Below are 20,968 nucleotides of genomic sequence, written 5' to 3' on the forward strand. Positions count from 1 at the left end.
AGAGAAAATAAGAATATGCATTCAGAACTACCAGTAGCACCATTAAAGGTATAGCCTCTGTGGATAAAGCTAGAAATTAATCAGAACTGTCAACCACAGCATAGTCCACTCAAGTTTTTAACCACATTTCTTCACATTTTAAATACTATCACAAGGCCACATGTGTCATTTGCAACATACCACAAAAATACCGAATTTCTCGGTTTATTTTTCCCCCAAAGTTAGATTTTAGTTCATTTTTCTGCCAAATATATACCTTCATTGGGCTTTTAATCTAGTACAGTGGTGCCCAGGCCTATCCCTGTTTATGACCATTTGATGTGTTGGAAACCTTTTTTTTAGGAAGTTATTTTCTGCAATTTCTTGCATAACTGCTGACGTTATGACTCGTGTGTGACAGTGCACACTCAATCTCCTCTAAAATTGCTCTACTTCACTCAGTAACAAAATGTTTCTTGGTGTGAGAGATAATTGATGTTACGGAGAAATATTAAGAAAACTTGTGTATAAATAAAAACTACTAACATCATCAATGACAAAGGTACATACAAAAATACATCTTCAACCTGAAATAAAACATCAGTGTGACATCACATGGAGACTATTCTAGAACAAATGAAGATTCCAACTCGTGGTTGAAACTGATATTGTTCCAAGGTAACTAATAAATTACACTCTTTTCTCACATCTCTGAAGACTGAATGAGGTCGATCCAAAAATTTGGAGGACAAAGGAAGGTATGCTTTCAGATTTTATCTCAGTTTTTAATATGATTGATAACATTTGGCATGAAATGCCACATTTCTTATGTTAGAAAAAAAAACACTTGTAATTAAAGCCAAAGTTGTTTTATTTAGCCTTGATTACTACTAAATTCATGAGGAAAAAACAGTTTCAAAGAGTTCCTGTAAATTACTTCTGCTAGATTATCAGCATCTTCTCCTCTCGCAGCAGCCATTACCTCCAGCACTTGACTGAAAAGAAAAAAATAATGTTAAACTAAAGGAACAGCTGTTTAATAAATTTGCCACTATTTTTTTCATTCACTAGTATAATAATTTTGGGACCAGTAAAAATAATTATGGAAAATTTATATGTGTAACTTAACCAGTTGCATTAGGTAGGTTCCCTTGTTTAGCCCTGACACAGAATTTTCTGTTTGTCAGTCAAGAACGTTGCACTACACCAGTCTGGAAAATTCTGATTGGGATAAAAAAATCCACACAAAATGAATATTTATTTCATATATAAATTAAAATTAAAAAGCATGGAGGTAGGGACACTAAGTTCATCACTGAAGGGCTCTTAACATAATTAAAGCATAGCTTGCACCTTGTCCCAACATAATATTCATATTTGTCAGTTGCGTTTATTAGCATTTCTGGAAAGTAGGTCAAAAATCACATATTATTTATACATTTTAATTGTGGCTATTTATAAAATTGTCACTGAAGCACTTGGCATTGTATTTAAAGACATTTACTTGGACATATTTAAGTTCTTGTACTTTAAAGTTGAAAAAGGCATATAAAGAGCTCTTGGGAACAAGTTGTAAAGGGACCTGCACAGGACAAACACAACACTGAAAAAGATAAGGATAGTGTAAAAACTTATCTTAAAAACTGTTAGCTCTTCTCAAAAAGCTTAAAAAAACTGTCACCATCTCCCAACATGGATGATAAATCATTGGGAAGGTTAAACAACTAAGGAAAGCAAAATTGGCACATTTGAGAAGAATAAGCTGAACCTTAAAATAACATTGCATACATGACATAGCACAGGGTCCAGTCCTTGCAGCAAATGACCAGAATGCCATACACCAATGGTGGGCTTGATAACATGAAGCTTGTTGCCTTTCACTTTTCCCAGTCTTCATGCCACATGTCAAAAAGGGGAGCAAAGAAACATATTCTGGTGGGCAGAAGGTGCACAAGAACATAAAGATCTGCATATTCTGCTTCGTTCTCCTTTATGCTCATGTGGCTGGGGACCGAAAGAAGCTAACTTCAGCTCTGGTAGATAAGGACATGAGTCGTCTGTGCAACACACATGGTTGACATAAGCAGGTTTTTATACTGTATTTTGCAAAACCATATTTGTTTACAATACAATTTTCAAGGAATTATGTTTACTATGTTATATTACAGACATTAAATTTACCTATTCCAGTCCTTAAATTTGTGTGAAATGTACAAAGTATATGTTTTTGGTTGCCCTATGTATGATCATGCATAGACATGTCTCTACCAGTCGTGAAAAGTAATCAACAAGTAGGTCAAGAAGTCAATAAAAAGTCAAGAATGTTTGCTATCACAATGACTGATTGATTGATTTAGTTTATTTACTTCACTTTTCTGCCCCTCATCACGAAGATGAGGATGAATGGTCATAAGATAAGATGGATGAAGGGACAACCACACATATGTAGGGATGAGGCAACACAAGCCCCACATAAGATTATAATGGCTGAGTCCTGATGCCAGACCCTCGTTAGTCTGCCAAATGCAGTCCAGGATGCATTAATAGATAAATCAAGTCTAATTCTCTCGTTAAATACAGCTTCAGTTTTCATCTTCACTGGTGTTTTGATAGAGGTTTCTCATTAAATAAATATTTTCTTTATTGAATAAATAAACGTTAAGAAAAACAAAAAAAGATCAAGAATTTTGGATTTGTTATTTTGCTCTCCAGAATAGATACTCTGCAGACATGGGGCATTTCCACATTAAAGCGATTTCGTCTTCAATACTTACACAATATTTGAAGGCTCATTTCTGCTCTTGATCATACTTCCTGCCTGCCATTTTTCTTTCTTCACAGATGGAAAAGATGTTTTTATGAACTTGGATCCTGCATGAGATGGTCTAATCTCGCACCATGGGCAGTCAGTCTCTAGCAGTAGGCGATCGGAAGGGATGGTTGCCATGGTATTCAAGTTTGCTTCTGTTTTCAGGGAACTAGAAAGTGGAAATTGTTTATTAGGAAACATGACAGCATATGTACGGTCACACACACTTCTGGGTTGTATTAATCCCATTGAAAGTCAGTGGGGTTGTTACAACTCAGAAGTGTCCGTGACTGTACATACCTTCATGGATTACAGCTAATTCATTCTAAAAAGAATAAGAATGTGCTCACAGTGCAAAAGTAATTATATTCTATTTAGGGCTGAGCTCTTCCGATTCTCAGCAATACCAATGCTTACGAGGGTGATCAGGAAAAAAAAGTTACAAAACCTGTAAATGTCTGGAAACAGGTGCATAAACACCATTCCTGTTTAGCACTTATCACAGTGCGAGATTAAATTGTTCATGCCATTCAATCAAGATTTTGGCAACCTCTGGCTGCAGTGGTTTTCACATCTTCATTGCTCTGAAAGTAGTGTCCAGACACGTGCTCCTTTAAAGCAGAGAAAAGATCAAAAACCTTTTGGTGCCAAATCCAGACTGTATGGTGGATCCATGTGGTATGAGGACATGCATTATCATGAAAAAATTATCACTCCATTGCATAGAAAACCTGACTCTTTTCTTCTGATGGCCTCCATCAGCAAGATGCCAGGTGCATACCAGAAAACGGTATCCAGAACTTTTTCTTACTGCACTACTTGAAAAGGCACGGCACAATTTTGCTACATGCTGCCTTTACATCACATCTTCACCATAAGATTCCACCAGTTTGCTATGAATCTTGGCACCCAAAATATTACTTACTTACTTACTTCCTCTAGTCCCTTTCTGCCATCATAGCGTAGGGTTGGTTGCCTCGATCCATCTCCTCCATTCCTGTCTGTTTCCCATCATTCTCTTCATCATATTTATTGTCTTATTCCTTTCTCTTCCAATCTTTTCCATTCTGTCTTCAAACATTATCCTTGGTCTTCCTTTACCTCTCCTACCTTGCACCTTTACTTCTAGAATTTGCTTTACCTTTTTGTCTTCATTCATTCTGAATACATGTCCCCACCACTTTAGCTGTCTCTTTTCAATTATTTTCTCTAGCGACTCCTGTTCCACTTCTCTTCTTATTCTTTCATTCCTCACTTTATCTCTCCTAGTCTTATTAACAGCTCTTCTCAGGTATTTCATTTCACTAGCCTGAATTTTACTCAGATGTTTATCTTGAAGTGGTAAACTTTCCATTCCATATGTTAATGTAGGGACCAATACTGATTTGTATAGCTGCATTTTTGTCTTTACTGCCACTTCAACAGGGAGCCCAGTGCCTGGGGGCTTAATACTGGGCCACCCTCTCTCTAGGGGTTAAAATATAGAGAGCCGGCCCGGAGGGCGAAGACCAACGGTTCCAGAGGCGGAAGAGGATCATAGAGAAAATCCCAACGGCAATGGAAGCGGAAGAGTTACGACCTTAGTGGCCAATATGAGCCACTAAGAAGCGGATTGGATATCTCCGTCAAATATTCAAAACCAACTGCTGCCTTGCAGGGGTGTGGGAGCACCCAAAATATTTTTGGCTCAAAATATGAATCACAACCCTCACTTCTACCACTGAACAGTTATTGCACAACTATTTCCAGTCAGAATGGGACACACCTACACATGCAACGAGTTCTACATATCAGTACACACACAAGACTGAAATGTATATAATAAATCATAAAGATATATAACTCTAAAGTTCAAATCACAAACCCTGAGACCTTCTGTAAACAAAACCACGTGCATACAGAAAGCATTGCAAACTCATAGAAGTAAAATAATTCACATGAAAATCCAGCGTTGTTACAGGATTCATTACATAAGGTAAAACAATGGCCAATTTGTAGTATGGGATACGCTGCCGCAAATGACGTCTCACTTTAAACCCAATGCTCTTTCTTTTTTTACTTATTGCTTCACCTTTATGGTTAACTCTTTACACCAGTAATCATTTCCCATGAATTTGGCTTGTTTCTTGCATGTGAATTGAATATATTTTACTTGCATTTTTTTAGACAAAATGATATAACATGGTAATGTATATTTCTAAGGATGATATAGATAGGAGTGTATTTGAAATTTGTTTGTAGATTTTATGTAAATTGTATCTTATGTAAATAAAATATATAATGGGCATAAACAGCCATATGCATTGCTGTAAGTCCAATAAATATATTGATGATGATGATCAAAACAATACAAAGAAATTTCGTAAATTTATTGCGGTTGGAAACTTTGACAAGCATCCTAATAATGATTTTTGTTCTGCTAAATGTAGTGCACTTCGTAAAATAACTTGGTGACATGGCAAGGCAAGATAAGTGTGAACATTTTGCAGTAATATGCATTGTAACTTTCAATGAGCTTAGAGATTTGTGTACATAATGATATTTTATAACATTGGTTATTTTCTAAAAATAATCATGTGAACTGCAAGAAAGTAGTGCAACTTAGTAATTTTGCCTGACTTATCCTTAGAAAAATAACATGCCGTGTTCTATGCGTGCGGGAAAGTCTCGTGTTCTCCGAGCTTGTTTTCAAAACACCAGCAAGGACAGCCTTTGAAAAGGGGTGAGAAACAGATTGTACTCAATATTTATGTAACGTTCTGTCAGTGGTATCCTGAGAAACCAGTAAATGAAGTGGTTAAGTTCGTATCCCAGTGCAGTGGTGTGTCAGTGTCTGCAGTTTTAAGGGTTATGAAAGAGAGAATGACCGGGAGAGTAACAATGTATGCGGCTGCATATTCGTCTGATGTTTTGAGAGCGGGTTCTCACATTCAGAGGCTCTTATATAAAATGAACAGGTGCGGCGAACTATGAGTGTAACAGCAGATGATTTCGGTCATGAATCAGCTGACGCGGAGTGATACATCGAATCGGTGAGACCGTTTGTTTACAGAAGGTCTCAGGGTTGGTGATTTACACTATACGTACATTCACCGAAGTAACAATAATCTGTATTTGGCACACCACTTCTTGTTGCTAGTGATGTTACACAAACTTCTCATTAGTAGCATCAAACCCAATGGACTTGAAAGGAGGAAATATCTGAAACTGAAAACAAACATTACATAATTATCTTAGTAGAGGTGAACTTACCATCCATTTATTCCAATGTAGAAGCCGAATTGCAATATTTCCTTGGCTTCTTCTGCTGTACCGTCAAATGAATGAACCACTCCCCCACTCAGCCTTTCCCTATTCCGAGTCAATATTTCCAAAAGGTCTTGGGCAGCATTGCGGCAATGAAGGAAAAGAGGCAGATGAACAGTTTCTGCCAAATCAAGTTGTTTTTCGAAGAATCTAGAGAGGGAAATTAATGTATCAATAAAATGAATTATTTGATCAAGAACTGGATTGCATATAAGTGTGTGTGTGTGTGTGTGTGTGTGTATATATATATATATATATATATATATATATATATATATATATATATATATATATATATAAACACCAAAAATACTTAGTTTTCAGTCCCTTTTAACTACAACTACTATCCACTGCATAGACTAAATCCATACCTTAGTTTCATTGTTATAGAATTGTAATAAAAGTAACACAATGACCCAAAAACAACAATTCTATGGAACACTATGTTACTAGATATTCAAATAGAATATTCTTTCCATGCTGGGACAAACCTTGTGGGTTTCATATTTCAATGACAAAACAAACTCAGTTTCATGATTTTACAGAATATGTTGCAGATTCTTAAATGGAAAGTTGATTATAGCAAACGGAAGCTTAAATGGCTTTCAAATAAAACAGAATAAAAGCACATTGAATCTCGGCATCTGCCGACATGATAAAGTACCCACACTGTACCATAAAATATATTATTTTTCCAGACAGAAAAATAAATGACAGTGGTGCAGTGAATCTGCACTGCATGGTTGCATACACATAAGGTAGAAAAATGCTGTTTTCCATGGCATCGACACGAGACCTCAACGAGCACGGTGTTCCAAAGAAAAATTGTTCATCTTTATGTCTTGTACATGCTGGGATAGTTTGTTGGTGCTGTACGGCAACACCCTGTATATTGGTAGCTCCTGGCTACATTAAGATCCCTTATTTGCAATTGTGTCTGAGCTGGTAAACATATATGTAACTGCACAGTACAAAATTAAAAACAAATTACCACTTCAACATGCAAACGCAGATAGCAATCTAATGGGGCATACTACAGGGTGTCACAAATTACGGAGTGTTTTTCAGCACTTGATGAATAGCAAAAGAATTAAAGAACTTATTCAACTGTATTGTACATCAAATCACGGAACACAATTTTTTTTAAAACAATTGAAAACCACTCAAATTAGGACATGCATAAACATTGTCTTTCACAAATCCTCGCATAAAAATGTAAGGATATCACGACAGTCCCTCATTTTGATACTCTTTTGCTTGATTATTTGGTTTTATTTCATTTCATTTCCTGTCAAGTGTTGGTTAATCACGAAGATAAGGATGAATGGGAATAAGATAAAATTGACAGCACGTTGACAGAACCCAGCAAGCTGCATAGAGAATTTTAGTGGCTGTGGGTTCCTTATTGTGCAAGGAAACAATCCAGGGTGTACTGATATTGTTTTGCATAATATACTATAACTACCTACTGATGCGTTAACAACATTGTTGCCTTGTAAAAAAGAGAAAAAACTAGGTGGTGTGGGCCAGTAATAAACCCATCAATCTTTTATAATTCATCAGTGAAATGCAGTGCAACATTTGTGACTACCCTGTACAATTATGTAGGGAATCAACCAGAAAAACTCATCACATACAGTAATGTAAGAAAAACTAACCGTTAACTACCTCTTTTGAGTTTCCTTAGGACAGAATTCCAGTCTATCATAGTCTAGACCGCATTCCCCAACAGCAACCACCTTCTCCTTGCCCTCCTGAGCTACCTTGACCAACGAGTTCAGATACTCATCAGGATCCCCACTTGACTCGAACTCCCCACAACGTGTTGGATGGCATCCCACCGTACAGAAGAGCCTATCTGAAAACAAATTACTTTTATATTGACCACTGCAATTTCAAAAGAATTAGATTTCATTATACAAACTTCTGACGTTACGAAAACACAAGTCTCTCACTCCAATGTGATGTATTACACTGTCAGTTGTTCAATCTCAAATGGGATTCAGAGCAGAGTAGCATGGCTTGACAAAATTTGCAACATTTACTTGAATAAAGAGCTTTTAAAACATACACTGTATGCAGTAGATACATTGTGATAACAAGGCACAAATGTCTGTGGAACTACAGCTGTATGCATTCTCATCTCAGCTGTAGTAAAGGTGCTGTTGAGTTGGTGTTTTAAGTCCACTTTATGCACAGTAAGACTAATGGGGACTGGACCTACAGTTTAAAGTGGGATCCAAACCACTACGTGCCTCCACCGGGTATGTAGTAAAGGTGATGTGATCAGCACCATGCTCTAGTCATTATTACACCCACCACCACCACACTTATGAGAAGCTGGCTGAGACCCACACCAGCTTATGCAATTGACAGAAAAATTCCTATGAGAGATAGATTGCAGTTCTTGTGCTCACAGTAACAATACTTTTGAATGCCTTAGCACTTGGACAGGTATACACATATTTATATGTTCACCTTTCCTTGTTTTAAATGGAAAACTTAAAAAAATACAAATGTCCCTAGGCCGTCCTTTCAAAATCTGTTAACCTTAGTCTATACACCATTTTTACTACCATAAATAACACTCGACGGTAGTTCTTGGGAAAGTATTCACTTCTGCAGTATATACACCAGGGTGTGAAGTGGAAAATCCTACGTGGGGGGGGGGAGGTTTGGGGATAGGTGGGGGATGCTACTATGGTTGAACATGCACTCACCTTAATGCACTTGAGATATATTGATATCATGATGAAATGACAACACTCTTTCTTTTCACATTTCTTACAGAAGGTTAGGGCATAAACTTCAAGTTTGCAGTACTATAGTTTACAATAATGAGACCAGTTTCACACTTCCTATCAGATTACACTGCTGTAGATTATGAAATTAAGTAACAGATGAAGCCAGTCTTGTGTAAAAGTGTGAAGTCGTGTTACAGCCTCAATGGTTCAATTCGAAAATTGCCAATACGATCGTGTACTTTTGGTTTGGTTCTTTTCAATGTACAGTGGTCCCTGTATAATCCGGCCCCTCCAGTAGTCTGGCATTGAGTGAGTGGGGAGCGTGACAGGGAAAATAAGTTAATTTCCATTTTAATAAATGTACATACGTACATATTTTGTAATATTTTGTGCAATAAACATAGGTTTTGCTATTAAAATGCATTTTTTTAATGAACCTCCACTAATCCGGCATTTTTGTTAATCTGGCAGTCCTCTGGTCTGATATCTGCCGGATTACTGAGAGATTACTGTACTTTATCAAGCAATGATGGCATATGGGTTTTGCCCATGGAAAGAGAAACTATGCATTTTTAGAACTGCACAACAGATACAGGAATAATGTTGTACAATCATTAGACTAGTAACAAAATTATAAAATAAAAGTAGTAAATAATGAGCTATTTTATTCATAAAATTATCATCAACTTTTCAAATGCTTTATCACCCATCAAAAATCACCCATCCAAGAGCCACCAAGTAATCACATGGTTAGCGCTCTTGCATTTGGTGTAAGCAGTCCTGGGTTCGATTCCTAGTGGAAGCCCCCAAAATTTTGGTGTTGACACAACATCATAAGGATAATTGGGGAGCTACTTGAAAAGAAGAAGTTGAGAGCTCTGGTCTTGAAAGCCAGAGAACAGCAGCAATAGAACTTGATACACTAAGCATAATTAAATTAATTGGTTCCATTCTTAAATTTTTGTTGTTAATTTCTATAGTAAGAATAGTGCCATATTTAAAACTGAACACTGGATTTGATAAAGCACCACGAGACAAGCTGAAACACAACTTTGTTTAATTTGTTACAAAAAAATAAAATAAGTAAAAAAGGACAATTATAATAATTATTATCATTTGATTTTTAATTTCTTAAGTAATATGTATTTATGTCGACAAACCATCTTCCTTGGCCATGTCCAAAGATTTCCTACTTTCCGCCAAATTTCCTCCAGTGATTATTATCTTTTCTAATCCAGATTTCCAGGATCTTTCTAGAACACTCTGTAGATCATCTTCGTGTTTTTTAGAACCATGGTATATGCCACGAAACATGGAATCTGTCAGATTGGCTCCAATGTCTAGAAAACAAATGTATACATCACTGAAGAGTAGCTTATTCTAAATTGCTCTACAGCAATGTGCTACGAAAACGTTAAACATGAAAACCTTAAAGAGATAGTTGTATTAATCAGGAAAGTCCCCTCCCCCAAAAAGTACCTTTGAGTAATAGTTGTGTTCATCCATCCATGTTACATCATTATCTCACAGCTACAAAAACAGTGGCATGCGCAGGATTTCTTTTTGGAGGGGGCTGGAATTTTAACGGTCAATATTACATAGCTGACTTCTAGGTTGGGTGGGGAGGTTGCACAAAGTAGTTTGTAATTACCACTTTTAGTCTTAGTTTTAGAAGTTATTAAAAAATTATAATTGGGGGGGTCATTTTGAGGGGGTTTGTATTTACCACTTTAGTTTTCTTTACGGCTTCATTACAAAATTTTGATTTTCTCAAAATTTCAAGACGAACTGTCAGTTAACTAACATTTTCATGTATATAGAAATTGCCGCAACATTTGAAGTTGTCAGACTTCTGTTTTTGTTTTGCTTGCATGCCTGCTTTGGAGTTTTATTTCTATTATATTAATGCTATATATATATATATATATATATATATAATGGATAAAAGCAAGGAGGGCCAAAAGGGCTAAGTAAAAATCAAATAAGGTAAAAGGAAACACTCACCGGACAGTCGGAAAATTCAAAATTTTCGCTAATTTATAGCATCATCGGTGTGAGAAGAAACAGAAGACGAAACCGGAAGTTGGGGTCCTGCAGAGTTGCCAGGTCCCCATTGAAGAAGAAGCGGTGCGTAGAACGAAAAAAACACTGTTTCGTCACCAGGCTCGTCGTAAACTGTGAGTGTGTAGGATGGGTGGGGTGGGCGGGAGGGTTGGGATAACTAGGGAGGGAAGGTGGGTGAGGGTTGGGCATTACTGGGCGGCCTTGTTCAGGCCAGGTGGAGTGGTTGCACTCATGGCCGATATATAGGCCCTCTCCCATCTTTTGCGAACAGAGGTGTTGGCTGGTTGGGGTAGGAGGTGGATGATCGCTACCCGGAAGCAGTCGTTGAAACTGATGTTGTGGTGGTTGGTGTGGACGGCGACAGTGAAGTCCAGGTTGTGGGTGGAGGAGCGGTGGTTATTGATGCGGAGGTTGAGGGCCGTTGATGTTTCCCCCAGGTAAAAATCACCACAGATGTTGCAGGTGAGGATGTAGATAAGGTTTGAGGCATGGCAGGTCCCTTTGGGATAGAGGGTAAATTTGCCAGTGGCCGTGTGCACCTGGAGGATGTGAGAAGTGATGAGGATGGGACAGGTCTTGCACCTGGGTCGGTTGCATTTATGGGCAGGGGGGTGTTGGATGTGTGGTGACGGAGTGTTGTGGACCAGGATGTTTTGGAGGTTAGGGGGGCGTTTGAAAACCACCCTGGGTTTGTCGGGAAATATGTTTTTGGTTTCGGGATCACTGTGGAGGATTGGGAGAAGAGAGTGCAGTGTGTGCCTGATTTTGTTGAGGTGGGGATGATATTGGGTGATGAGTGCAGGTGGGTTGGTGGTAGCAGGTTTCTTGGTGGTAGTGGTATGTGAGGCAGCTCGTGATATTTGCTTGGTGACCAGGATGGAGGGATATCCACGGTTAACCAGGGCCTGGTGTAGGCGGAGGTTATAATTCTGGCGGGAGGTGGGTGAAGTGTTCAGGCGCTGTCCCCTGAGGGCCAGAGAGAATGGAATTGCTTTTTTGGTGTGGAACGGGTGGGAGCTGGAGAAGTGTAGGTATTGCATGTGGTTGGTGGGTTTTATGTGGATGGAGGTAGTCAGGTGTCCTTCCTCGATGTGCACGTCCACATCCAGGAAGGTGATCTGGTTGGGGGAGTGTGTCCAGGTGAATTTTAGGGAACGGAAGTGGTTAAGTTGGTCCAGGAAGGTTGACAAGGATGGTTCTCCATGTGTCCAGAGCATGAAGATGTCGTCGATGAAGCGGAGCCAGAGGAGGGGTTGGAGGGGTTGGGTAGCCAAAAACTCTTGCTCAAGTTGGCCCATGAAGAGGTTTGCATAGGATGGGGCCATTCTGGTACCCATGGCTGTGCCTCGGATCTGTAGGAAATTTTGGTTTTCAAAGGTGAAGTTGTTACAAGTGAGGACAAGGTGGGCTAGGTGGGTCAGGAAGTTGGTGCTGGGGTTGTGAGGTTTGGGTCTGCTGTTGAGATAGAATTCTATGGAGCGGAGGCCATGGGAGTGAGGTATGTTGGTGTAGAGGGAAGTGACATCAATGGTGGCAAGGATGGTATTTGGGGGCAATGGTGGGAGGGTGCTGATTTTCTGGAGGAAGTGGTTGGTGTCACGGAGGTAGGAGGGCAGAGCTTTCACAAGAGGCTGGAGATGGGAGTCAACAAAGGCTGAGATTCGTTCTGTAGGTGAGTTATAGCTGGACACAATGGGTCTGCCAGGGTTGCCAGGTTTGTGGATTTTGGGCAATAGATAGAAGGTGGGGGTGCGGGGATTGTCGGGTATTAACATGGCGGTGGTACGAGCTGTTAGGCCTTCAGGTGGGCCGCGGGTGTGGATGAAGTCCCGGATTTTGGTGAGGTGTTTGGCGGATAGGTCAACTGTGGTGGGTTTGTAGGTGGAGGGGTCAGCCAGCTGGCGGTTGGCTTCCGCCAGGTAGTCTTGAGAGTTCAAGACCACCGTGGTGGACCCCTTGTCAGCTGGGAGGATTTTGATGTTGTGGTTGTTGCGGAGGTCTCTGAGAGCTTTCTGTTGGGGGGGATTGAGGTTAGGTTGGTTGTGAAAGTTATTTAAGAATGAGCTGTCAGAGGTGGTGGAAATGACGGCAGTGATGTATCTTTCCAAGGGGTGGTTGGTGGGCAGGGGGGGTGGATCTTGGATCTATATATATTACTGAGTTTACAGTTGAGACTGCTTTATACATAACACGGTTCTGCATAATTCTGTTTTGTATGTAAATTCCTGTGTCCCGACAAAATATAATTTGAAAATAGGTTAATTAAAGATAATTTGTACGTAATGCATTTATACATAATTCAGTGTTATACGTACTAGTTTTCATAAAATACAGTTGATTTGTATGTAACCAAGCTACAACAATGTCACAGAAGAGACAGTTGCTACTGGTCGCCCATGTAGAACAGCATGAGAAAAAGTTGCATGCTTGACCAGAAAGTAAAATTTATAATTGAAGTGGACACTTATCCACATAAAACTAAAACTGAAATAGGATTTAGGCATCACTTACACCACACTTTGCACAGTCATTAGTGATATAAATGCTATTTTAGATGACAATTTTTTAAAATTGAGTAGTTATAAACTACTGTAGTATTTTAGTTTCAAAGTGTTCATCAATAACGTGGCAAATGTAATGTATTCAAAAATCAAAGTTTTAGATTTGTTAATTTATCATTTTATGACTGAAATAACCTGTATTACATATATCTTCTTCCTCAAAATACATGCAAATACAGTATTTTAATAATTATATGACATGGTATCTAAATCTTATTTGTAAGTAATTCTCAGTTATACATATTATTTTCTCTTCACCTTGACATACATATAACTCAGGCTCAACTCTAAATATGCACAATAAATTAGAATTATTGCAGTAAACGAGGTCAAATTTTCATAACACACCACTATTACTATGACTGTAAAGAAATGGTCTGTGTGCAGGCCCGTAGCAAGAATTTTATTTCATGGAGGGGTTGGGGGGGGGCTCATCCCTAATCAGCACTGGTGTCACCTATTTGTAGAGGGGGGTTAGGCCATCGCTAAAACTTGATTAGTTCTAACACAATTGTTGTCCATTATCTTTCTTATATTTTGTAGTTAGTGTACTGAAAATGATAAGTTATTGTATTTTGTTATTCACCTTTACACAATCGTTCAAAAAAAGTCATTAACAGTTAGTGGTAAATTTTACTCAGAAAGTTTATATTCTGTGACCTCTCACAAAGAAAACTGTAAGTTTTGGAAGCTGTGGATCCATTAATTCCTTGGATTAAATGGTAGAATATAAAAATACAACCTGGTTCCTCTATTATACACTAAACTTTTTTTTGATGTAATGCTTTTTTACTGTGCTTATATCTTTATTTCTGTTATTAACAATAAAAATAACATTTAAATTAGATATTTGTAGGATTTCAGGGGAGGGGGCTTCAGCCCCTTTAGCCCTCCCCTGGCTATATGCCTGTCTGTGTGAAATGTCATTTTAGATTGACATTCTCTTTTAATGGTGCCTGCCCCCTTCCCCTCCACTTGGATGTTGAGAATTTTAATAAGGAAAACTTACCAATAAATTTCCTTCTTACAGCCATATTAAAATTTAACCTGAAAGATGAATAGGATTACTTATTATTATTATTGCTTGCATAATATACAACTAAACCTATTCATTTTATAGATTACAAGGTTACAAAATATTAGGTGGTATCAATTATTAATCACAAATTAATAGGAAAATTCTAATTTTTGGTACACAAGTGCCATAAAAGAGGTAAACAATTTTCCATTCCATGGATACAAATGCAATAGTTTGTACTTTCATCTCTAACTAACTAACTCTCTAGCCTTCTTAAACCCGAAGGTTCATGGCTGCAGCAACACAGGCCTTCCATCTGTCCCTATCTTGAGCAAATTCTATATACTCTTTTCCATCCCTACCGATTTCCTTTAGGTCTATCTCAACGTTGTCCCTCCATCTTCGTCTTGGCCTTCCTACAGGTCTCTTACCATCAGGTTTCCCAACAAGAATCCTGTAAACTCCTCTTTCCTCTCCCATTCATTCCACATGGCCTGCCCACCTAAGTCTTCTTGATTTAATCATTCTAATAATATCTGGACATGAATACAAATTATGTAGTTCCAAATTATGTAACCTTCTCCACTCACCTGTCTCCTCATCCCTTTTAGGTCCAAATATTTGTACTTTCATCTCAAAATCTCAAATAATAATTTTATACATTTGTGTGTATGAGTGGGTACTAGTTTACTATCCTTCGGACAGATTTCTTCATTTCTACAGAAGAAACTACTTACTGTAATAAGTTCCTGTAGTATTGTCTAACATCGGGAAGGTGTTTTGTGTGAAATTCAGGTAAGTTTTCCGTATCCTGTAAAAGGATCTCTTCAAATTTAAAAGTTTGGGGCTCATTTGGGGGCAGGTGACTCCGGCCAATTTCTAACATGCCTTTAACAGAGTGTCTATAGAAAAAGCTGGGGAGCCGGAGCGCAGCGGAGGCGGGGCCGCGTTTGCGATTGGGGGCGGTAGGTCAATTACCCCAGGGGTGGAGCCCGGAATCGGTGGGAAATTTGAGTCAAAATTTTCAATATTTCAAACAAAAAAACATTCACGGAATGTTCCATAAAGCAGATAGGTAAGTATGAATATCAAAAATTGACGAAACTCAGAAGTTATAGGTGTCCGAAGGATAGTAAACATTTACCATTTATAACCATTTATGCTCTAAATTTAACCCCTCCCTGATAGAAAATTCTGGATAAACCCCTGCATTGTGGCAAAAGTAATATATGTTGTCCTTGAATTTTTGTTGCACAGATAGACTGATCAGGACTGGACCTACAGTTTACACTGGGTATTGATCCAAGACAACGATGTTACTCCTACACCATTGCGGAGACCCAAAGTAACATATATATGGTACTGTTCACATATAGGAGAGCTTTCAGCAGCAGTGTTTCAACTGAGTTACTTATGGGCTGCAATTGGGGAAATACAATTGTAATGCTGTTTGTAAAATATTACATAATTCGTAGCTCATGATGTAATTAAAAATAGAAAACTGGTGGTGAAGCAAGTTGGATGTGATTCATTTTTATTTATATGTTCACATTTTGTAGTATGAGTATTTTAGAGTGCCAATTAGGTCTAATTTGTTCAAGGACTGATGACGCTTATATGCAATTGTGCAATTTGTGTAGTGCACTCATAGCTAGTTGGCTATTACATGTGTATTATGTGGTACAACACTGTAACAACACAGGATGTACATCAATAAATTCCATTGGAAGTTACAAAGGAACCCACCAAGTTCCTTTTGTTTTATTGCAATTTCATCATGCTACGAATGCAAGTTTTACATGGTTCGATTTCAATTTACGTCTGTTAACACATACTGCGGAGTTTTAGCGATTACTTAAGATTTTGTTCAATATATGCTTTTGTGGTTAGGTTAGGCAGGCCAGGTTTGGTTCTCTTAGCATTAAAATAAAGTCCCTAAATGCATTCTACTAAGGTTCCGATTTACTTCTACATTCATTTCCACTAGCCTATGATACTTACTGTCGCTTGTCAATGGAGAATACCTTATCCATGGGAACCGTGCATGCTTGGGTAAGGTAGTTTTTAAGTTGCTCTTTTCAACATAAATAACTTTTTTTTAGAATCCAAACGGTGCTAATTACTTTTAAGGAAAGTTCAAATTTCGTGTGACAATGACTTCCAAAATTCTACGTTAATTAGTCTCTGCTAGGAGGATTTGAAAAAAATCATGATACGATTGGAACCGTTACCATTACATAACCAGTATGTTACCAGGAAGGCTGCCTATTGAAGCACTTGATAAAATTTTCGTATCCGCAAAACATATTTCTTCAATTTTACAGGAGAAATTACTTACCGAATGCAGTTTATTTATAATTGTGGAAGTTCGGGGAAGTGTTTTCTTGCATGGTTCATTGAATTTTGCCGGTAAATCATCTATTTTTCGATATAAATGTGTGACCGATGCACGAAAGCTCTTGCATCCATTTACTTCCAGGTGGATGTAGCCTGTGTGTGATGACATAATCCCAGTCAGTGTTTCCAAACACGTGTTTTTGTAACTGAAGAAGGTACATTTCTGCAAATGGTTTGTGAGGCTATGTGTCAATGGTTCGTGGGGCTATGCGAGAATGGTGTGTGGGGCTACGCATATTTTTTTCGAAACCAATTTTTAACTATTGTAACCTATATGTGACCCTACCTAACCCAACCTTACCGGAAATGGTTCATGGGGCTATGCGTCAATGGTTTGTGGGGCTACGTAGGTATTTTTGGGTGGAGTGGGGTGGAAACACTGCATGCCGACTACGGTAGTGAAACTTTAACTGCCATTTAGCGTGTTACTGAAGGAAAAAAGAAACGAACAAAACTTACTTCATACGTTGAAAATATAGATTATTTCCGTGAAAAAAACAACGAAATGGCACCTTCCAGAATCCTTAGGAATGCAGAATACATAAGTACCAATGTAAAAAAGAAGAATTTAAAAAAATTCCAGCCGTTTCGGGGATACTTAACATTTAATAACAAAACAACACATGAGTGCTCGCAAACAAAGAATCAAACCGAGTATATGTAAGGGAAAAATAGTTCTCCAGAAAACGTACAGTTGGAAATCACCAAGACTCTTAACAGACATAATGAGAAACCGAATTGGTTGGACATCACTAACTCTAAAACACATGAGAAACAGAATTATGTGGTAACACTTTACTATACCGGAGACGGATTTCTTCAAATTTACAGGAGAAAGTACTTACGCAAATCATTTTCTGTAGCGTTGTTGATGTTCGGGAATGTAGTTTTGATCCATTTTAATGCGAATGCATGTGTTTTCTACGAAAATCTATTTCCGACGTGCTATTGCTGCTGCCGCCATTTGCTTTCTGCACGAGAGCACAATACGATCTCGTATTGTCCGTATATGCTAAATTGAACGAAAGGAGTGCTAATGGAACCTACCTAACAGGCCTAACCTAACCTAGTAGGCATACCTCGTCCGCGTGATTTTTCGTGGGGCTATCTTGAATTTTTGGACTAATGTCAATGGTTTTTGGGGCTACCCGTGGATGGTTTGTGGGAAATAAGGAACAACAGTAAGTACTCGTTAATGTACGAAATAGACATTATTTTTGTTAGAAATTCATTATTTTTGTTAGAAATTCATTATTTCACCTAAAGAAATGTTCTGCAATGCAGAATAGTACGTTAGAAATGTAAAAAATTGCGAAATAAATCATTGATAGGTGTCTCTGGTATAGTAAAGTAGTACCAAATTTGGAATTAAACAACTAGAACTTTGGCCGCTTTGTTTTGTGAAAGAACTCATTAAACATTAACATGAAATATGTTACACGGTTAAATATCAATACAAAATCGGTTTCCGCACGTTGATACAAAGTTTATGTTAGATAAAGCAAAAAAATTACTAATTTTGGAAGGTGTACACTTCATCACTGAAGCGAAACAACTCATTGAACTCGTAATGGTTACATATTATAGACAACATGCACTATTTTATTTCTTTACATAAATGTTCATCGATAAATTTCAATATTACATGACATTTGTTCAGTTATGGCTGAAAATTTTATCTTTTTTTTTGTTAATATCGTCAGATTCAGAAACATGGCAATAATCAAAACACGCTTCAATCACATAGCTTTTTATCGTAAAAACCCATTGCTTTCTTCAAAATCAATTTTTTAGAATTAAATAACTCTCTTGTCAGATAACTCCGTCCTTAGTTAGTATTTTGTGTGTTTTAGTTTTTTTAGAATGGAAAGTTCTATGACCTGTTTCCTTCTTTCCGGGTTGGGTCGTTGGTTGTATTTCTGCGCACAGACAGATTACTATTTTTTGTGCGCTCCGCGTGCGTGTGTGTAAAAAATGTGGGTAATCCAGTCTATTTTATTGCACAGCGCGAGACCAACTTCGTGTTCTGACGTCACATGAAGAATGAAAGGCATGTAATGGACGTCTGGAAGGGGGGGGGGGGGTGGCACGGCCCCCTCTGCAAAATGAAAGCCAAAAACAAAGTGCATATTTTACACATATAATTTAATTTCAGTCACGGTAATACATGTTAATTATTGCAAGGATTTTGGAGGAACATGAAAACTTCAAACTGAAGCAATGTTCTTTGAATGAACAATACTATTATCATGGACTGGAAATGTGCCTCCTTTGCCCCCAGGAAAAAGTACCTTGCTTGCCCCTCCCTGGATTATGCACCGGATCCAATGTTGCTATTTCTCATCCGAAATCATTCCCCAATCATCGCCAGGGGCGGCTCAAGTAAACTTACGTGGCATGGCACCAATGTTCTTTAACCCCCTTCTTTATTTCCCCTCTCTGTGGTTCAGAGGCTATTTTACATATAAGCATGGTATATACAGCAGATTCAAAACAACTACACATAATTCATTCATTTCCAACAGTGACGGCGATGAGAGAGAGTGGAAAGCAGTTGCCCCCACACTTTCTGCCCCCGCACTATGGCCACTAGCGCTAAGCCTAGCCTTGTCTACAGAGAAGAAAAGTAAGTATATATATAGTTGAGAAAGTAGCGCAGTCTTCCCTCCCGAAGCTGAAAAAAGAGGGTCGTGGGCGGTCCCAACCCTGACGTCACTCACAGGACAGGGGTGACTCTGTCACTGACCTTTCCGCTTGTTATAGGATCTGCATTTGTGCGAGAGAGTGTGAAAGTGCCTTGTTTTTCCTTTTTCTGTAGCTTGTGTGATAGTGGAGATTTTTTTTTGCAACAACAATAACATTTAAGGAAGATGCCGTGCAATTGTGCTGTTGCTTTGTGCCCGAACAACGCAAGAAATACTGTAGGTGTAAGCTACTTTTCGTTCCCAAAGGATCCGATTACGTGCAAGATATGGGTTTCAAAGTGTAAGAGGTTAGATCCTGTTAACGCCAAAACAGCGTCAGTGTGCTCATCGCATTTTCTGGATGCTGATTACGAACGGAACTTAAAAGCAGAACTGCTGAGCATTGCCTGTAGACCGCAACTTAATAAAAACGCTGTACCAAGTTTAAATTTGCCTGGTTGTGTGGTGAATTGTAGTAGTGTGCAACAGCCAAATGACATAATTGATCGAAGTGGACGTGCCAATAAACGTCAGATTAGAAAGCGAGCATTGGAAAAACTTGAAGAGTTGTCTCCTCGCAAAAGAATTTGCATGGCACATAATTCAGAGACTTTGAGTACTGGAAATATATCCAATCTGCAACAAGATAGTGAGTTCGAAACGCTGACAAAGAAATTAAAATGTGCTGAAGAACAAATAAAGAAACTGCAGACACTACATGATGAAAGTGCTAAGAAAGTAAACAAAGTAAAGAAACAATGCAATCGTTTATTACATAAAGTGAAGAATTTACAAATTAGCAATAAAAGTTTGAGGCAACAGTTAGTAAAACTTCACAAATCAAAGCAATCTGCTTTCAATGTGTCTAAGAAAGTAAGGGAAATTCTTCGACCAGTGTTTTCCTCCAACCAAATCGAATGTCTTCTTAGCCACAAAAGCAGACCGAAACTGTGGTCGAGAAGTGATATTGTAAGTGCATTAGCACTTAGGCATGTGTCAAGAAAAGCTTACACCTACATGAGGAAAAATATGAAAATCCCTCTTCCAAGCATTTCCACTTTGCGTCACTGGACAAAAAGTTTCAAGTGTAGACCAGGCCTTCTGAAAAGTGTTATTGATGTTATGAAGAGTTATGGAGAATCATTTCAACCACACCAAAAGTGCTGCGTATTATGCTTCGACGAAATGAATATATACTCCAAAGTTGCGTACGATGCTGAGAATGACACTGTCATGGGACAGTTCAAGAATGCACAGGTAAATAATTTATTACTTTACTTACAAGTAGAATTAACAAGTTATTTATATAATGTTAGAACGTAACAGAAGTCAAATTCTAGCATAACGAATGAGCAAGTAATCATTTTCATTCATTCATCATTGAGAGCCTTTCCGATGGCGCAGTT

The 20,968-nt window shown here is 38.2% G+C and overlaps 1 protein-coding gene across 2 annotated transcripts; it reads right to left on the reverse strand.

The window, feature by feature from the left end:
- Positions 1-832: 832 nt before the first annotated feature.
- On the reverse strand, positions 833-18,848 carry LOC146001180 (deoxyribonuclease TATDN1). 2 transcript variants are annotated; one of them, XM_083138475.1, is made up of 7 exons: positions 18,759-18,848; positions 14,473-14,510; positions 9,999-10,178; positions 7,763-7,952; positions 6,041-6,244; positions 2,754-2,957; positions 833-974 (listed from the first exon to the last, which is right to left on the reverse strand). In XM_083138475.1, exons 2-7 carry the CDS (start codon positions 14,495-14,497, stop codon positions 854-856), a joined length of 924 nt encoding a protein of 307 aa, XP_082994601.1. In that variant the 5' UTR covers positions 14,498-14,510; positions 18,759-18,848; the 3' UTR covers positions 833-853. The 2 variants fall into 2 exon arrangements, with proteins under 2 accessions (XP_082994601.1, XP_082994600.1); XM_083138474.1 differs by lacking the exon at positions 18,759-18,848 and adding an exon at positions 16,820-17,235.
- Between the last annotated feature and the right edge of the window lie 2,120 nt (positions 18,849-20,968).

This window comes from Lepisma saccharinum, chromosome 17, assembly GCF_977018435.1.
Source record: "Lepisma saccharinum chromosome 17, izLepSacc3.1, whole genome shotgun sequence".
Classification (NCBI taxonomy): Eukaryota; Metazoa; Arthropoda; class Insecta; order Zygentoma; family Lepismatidae; genus Lepisma; species Lepisma saccharinum.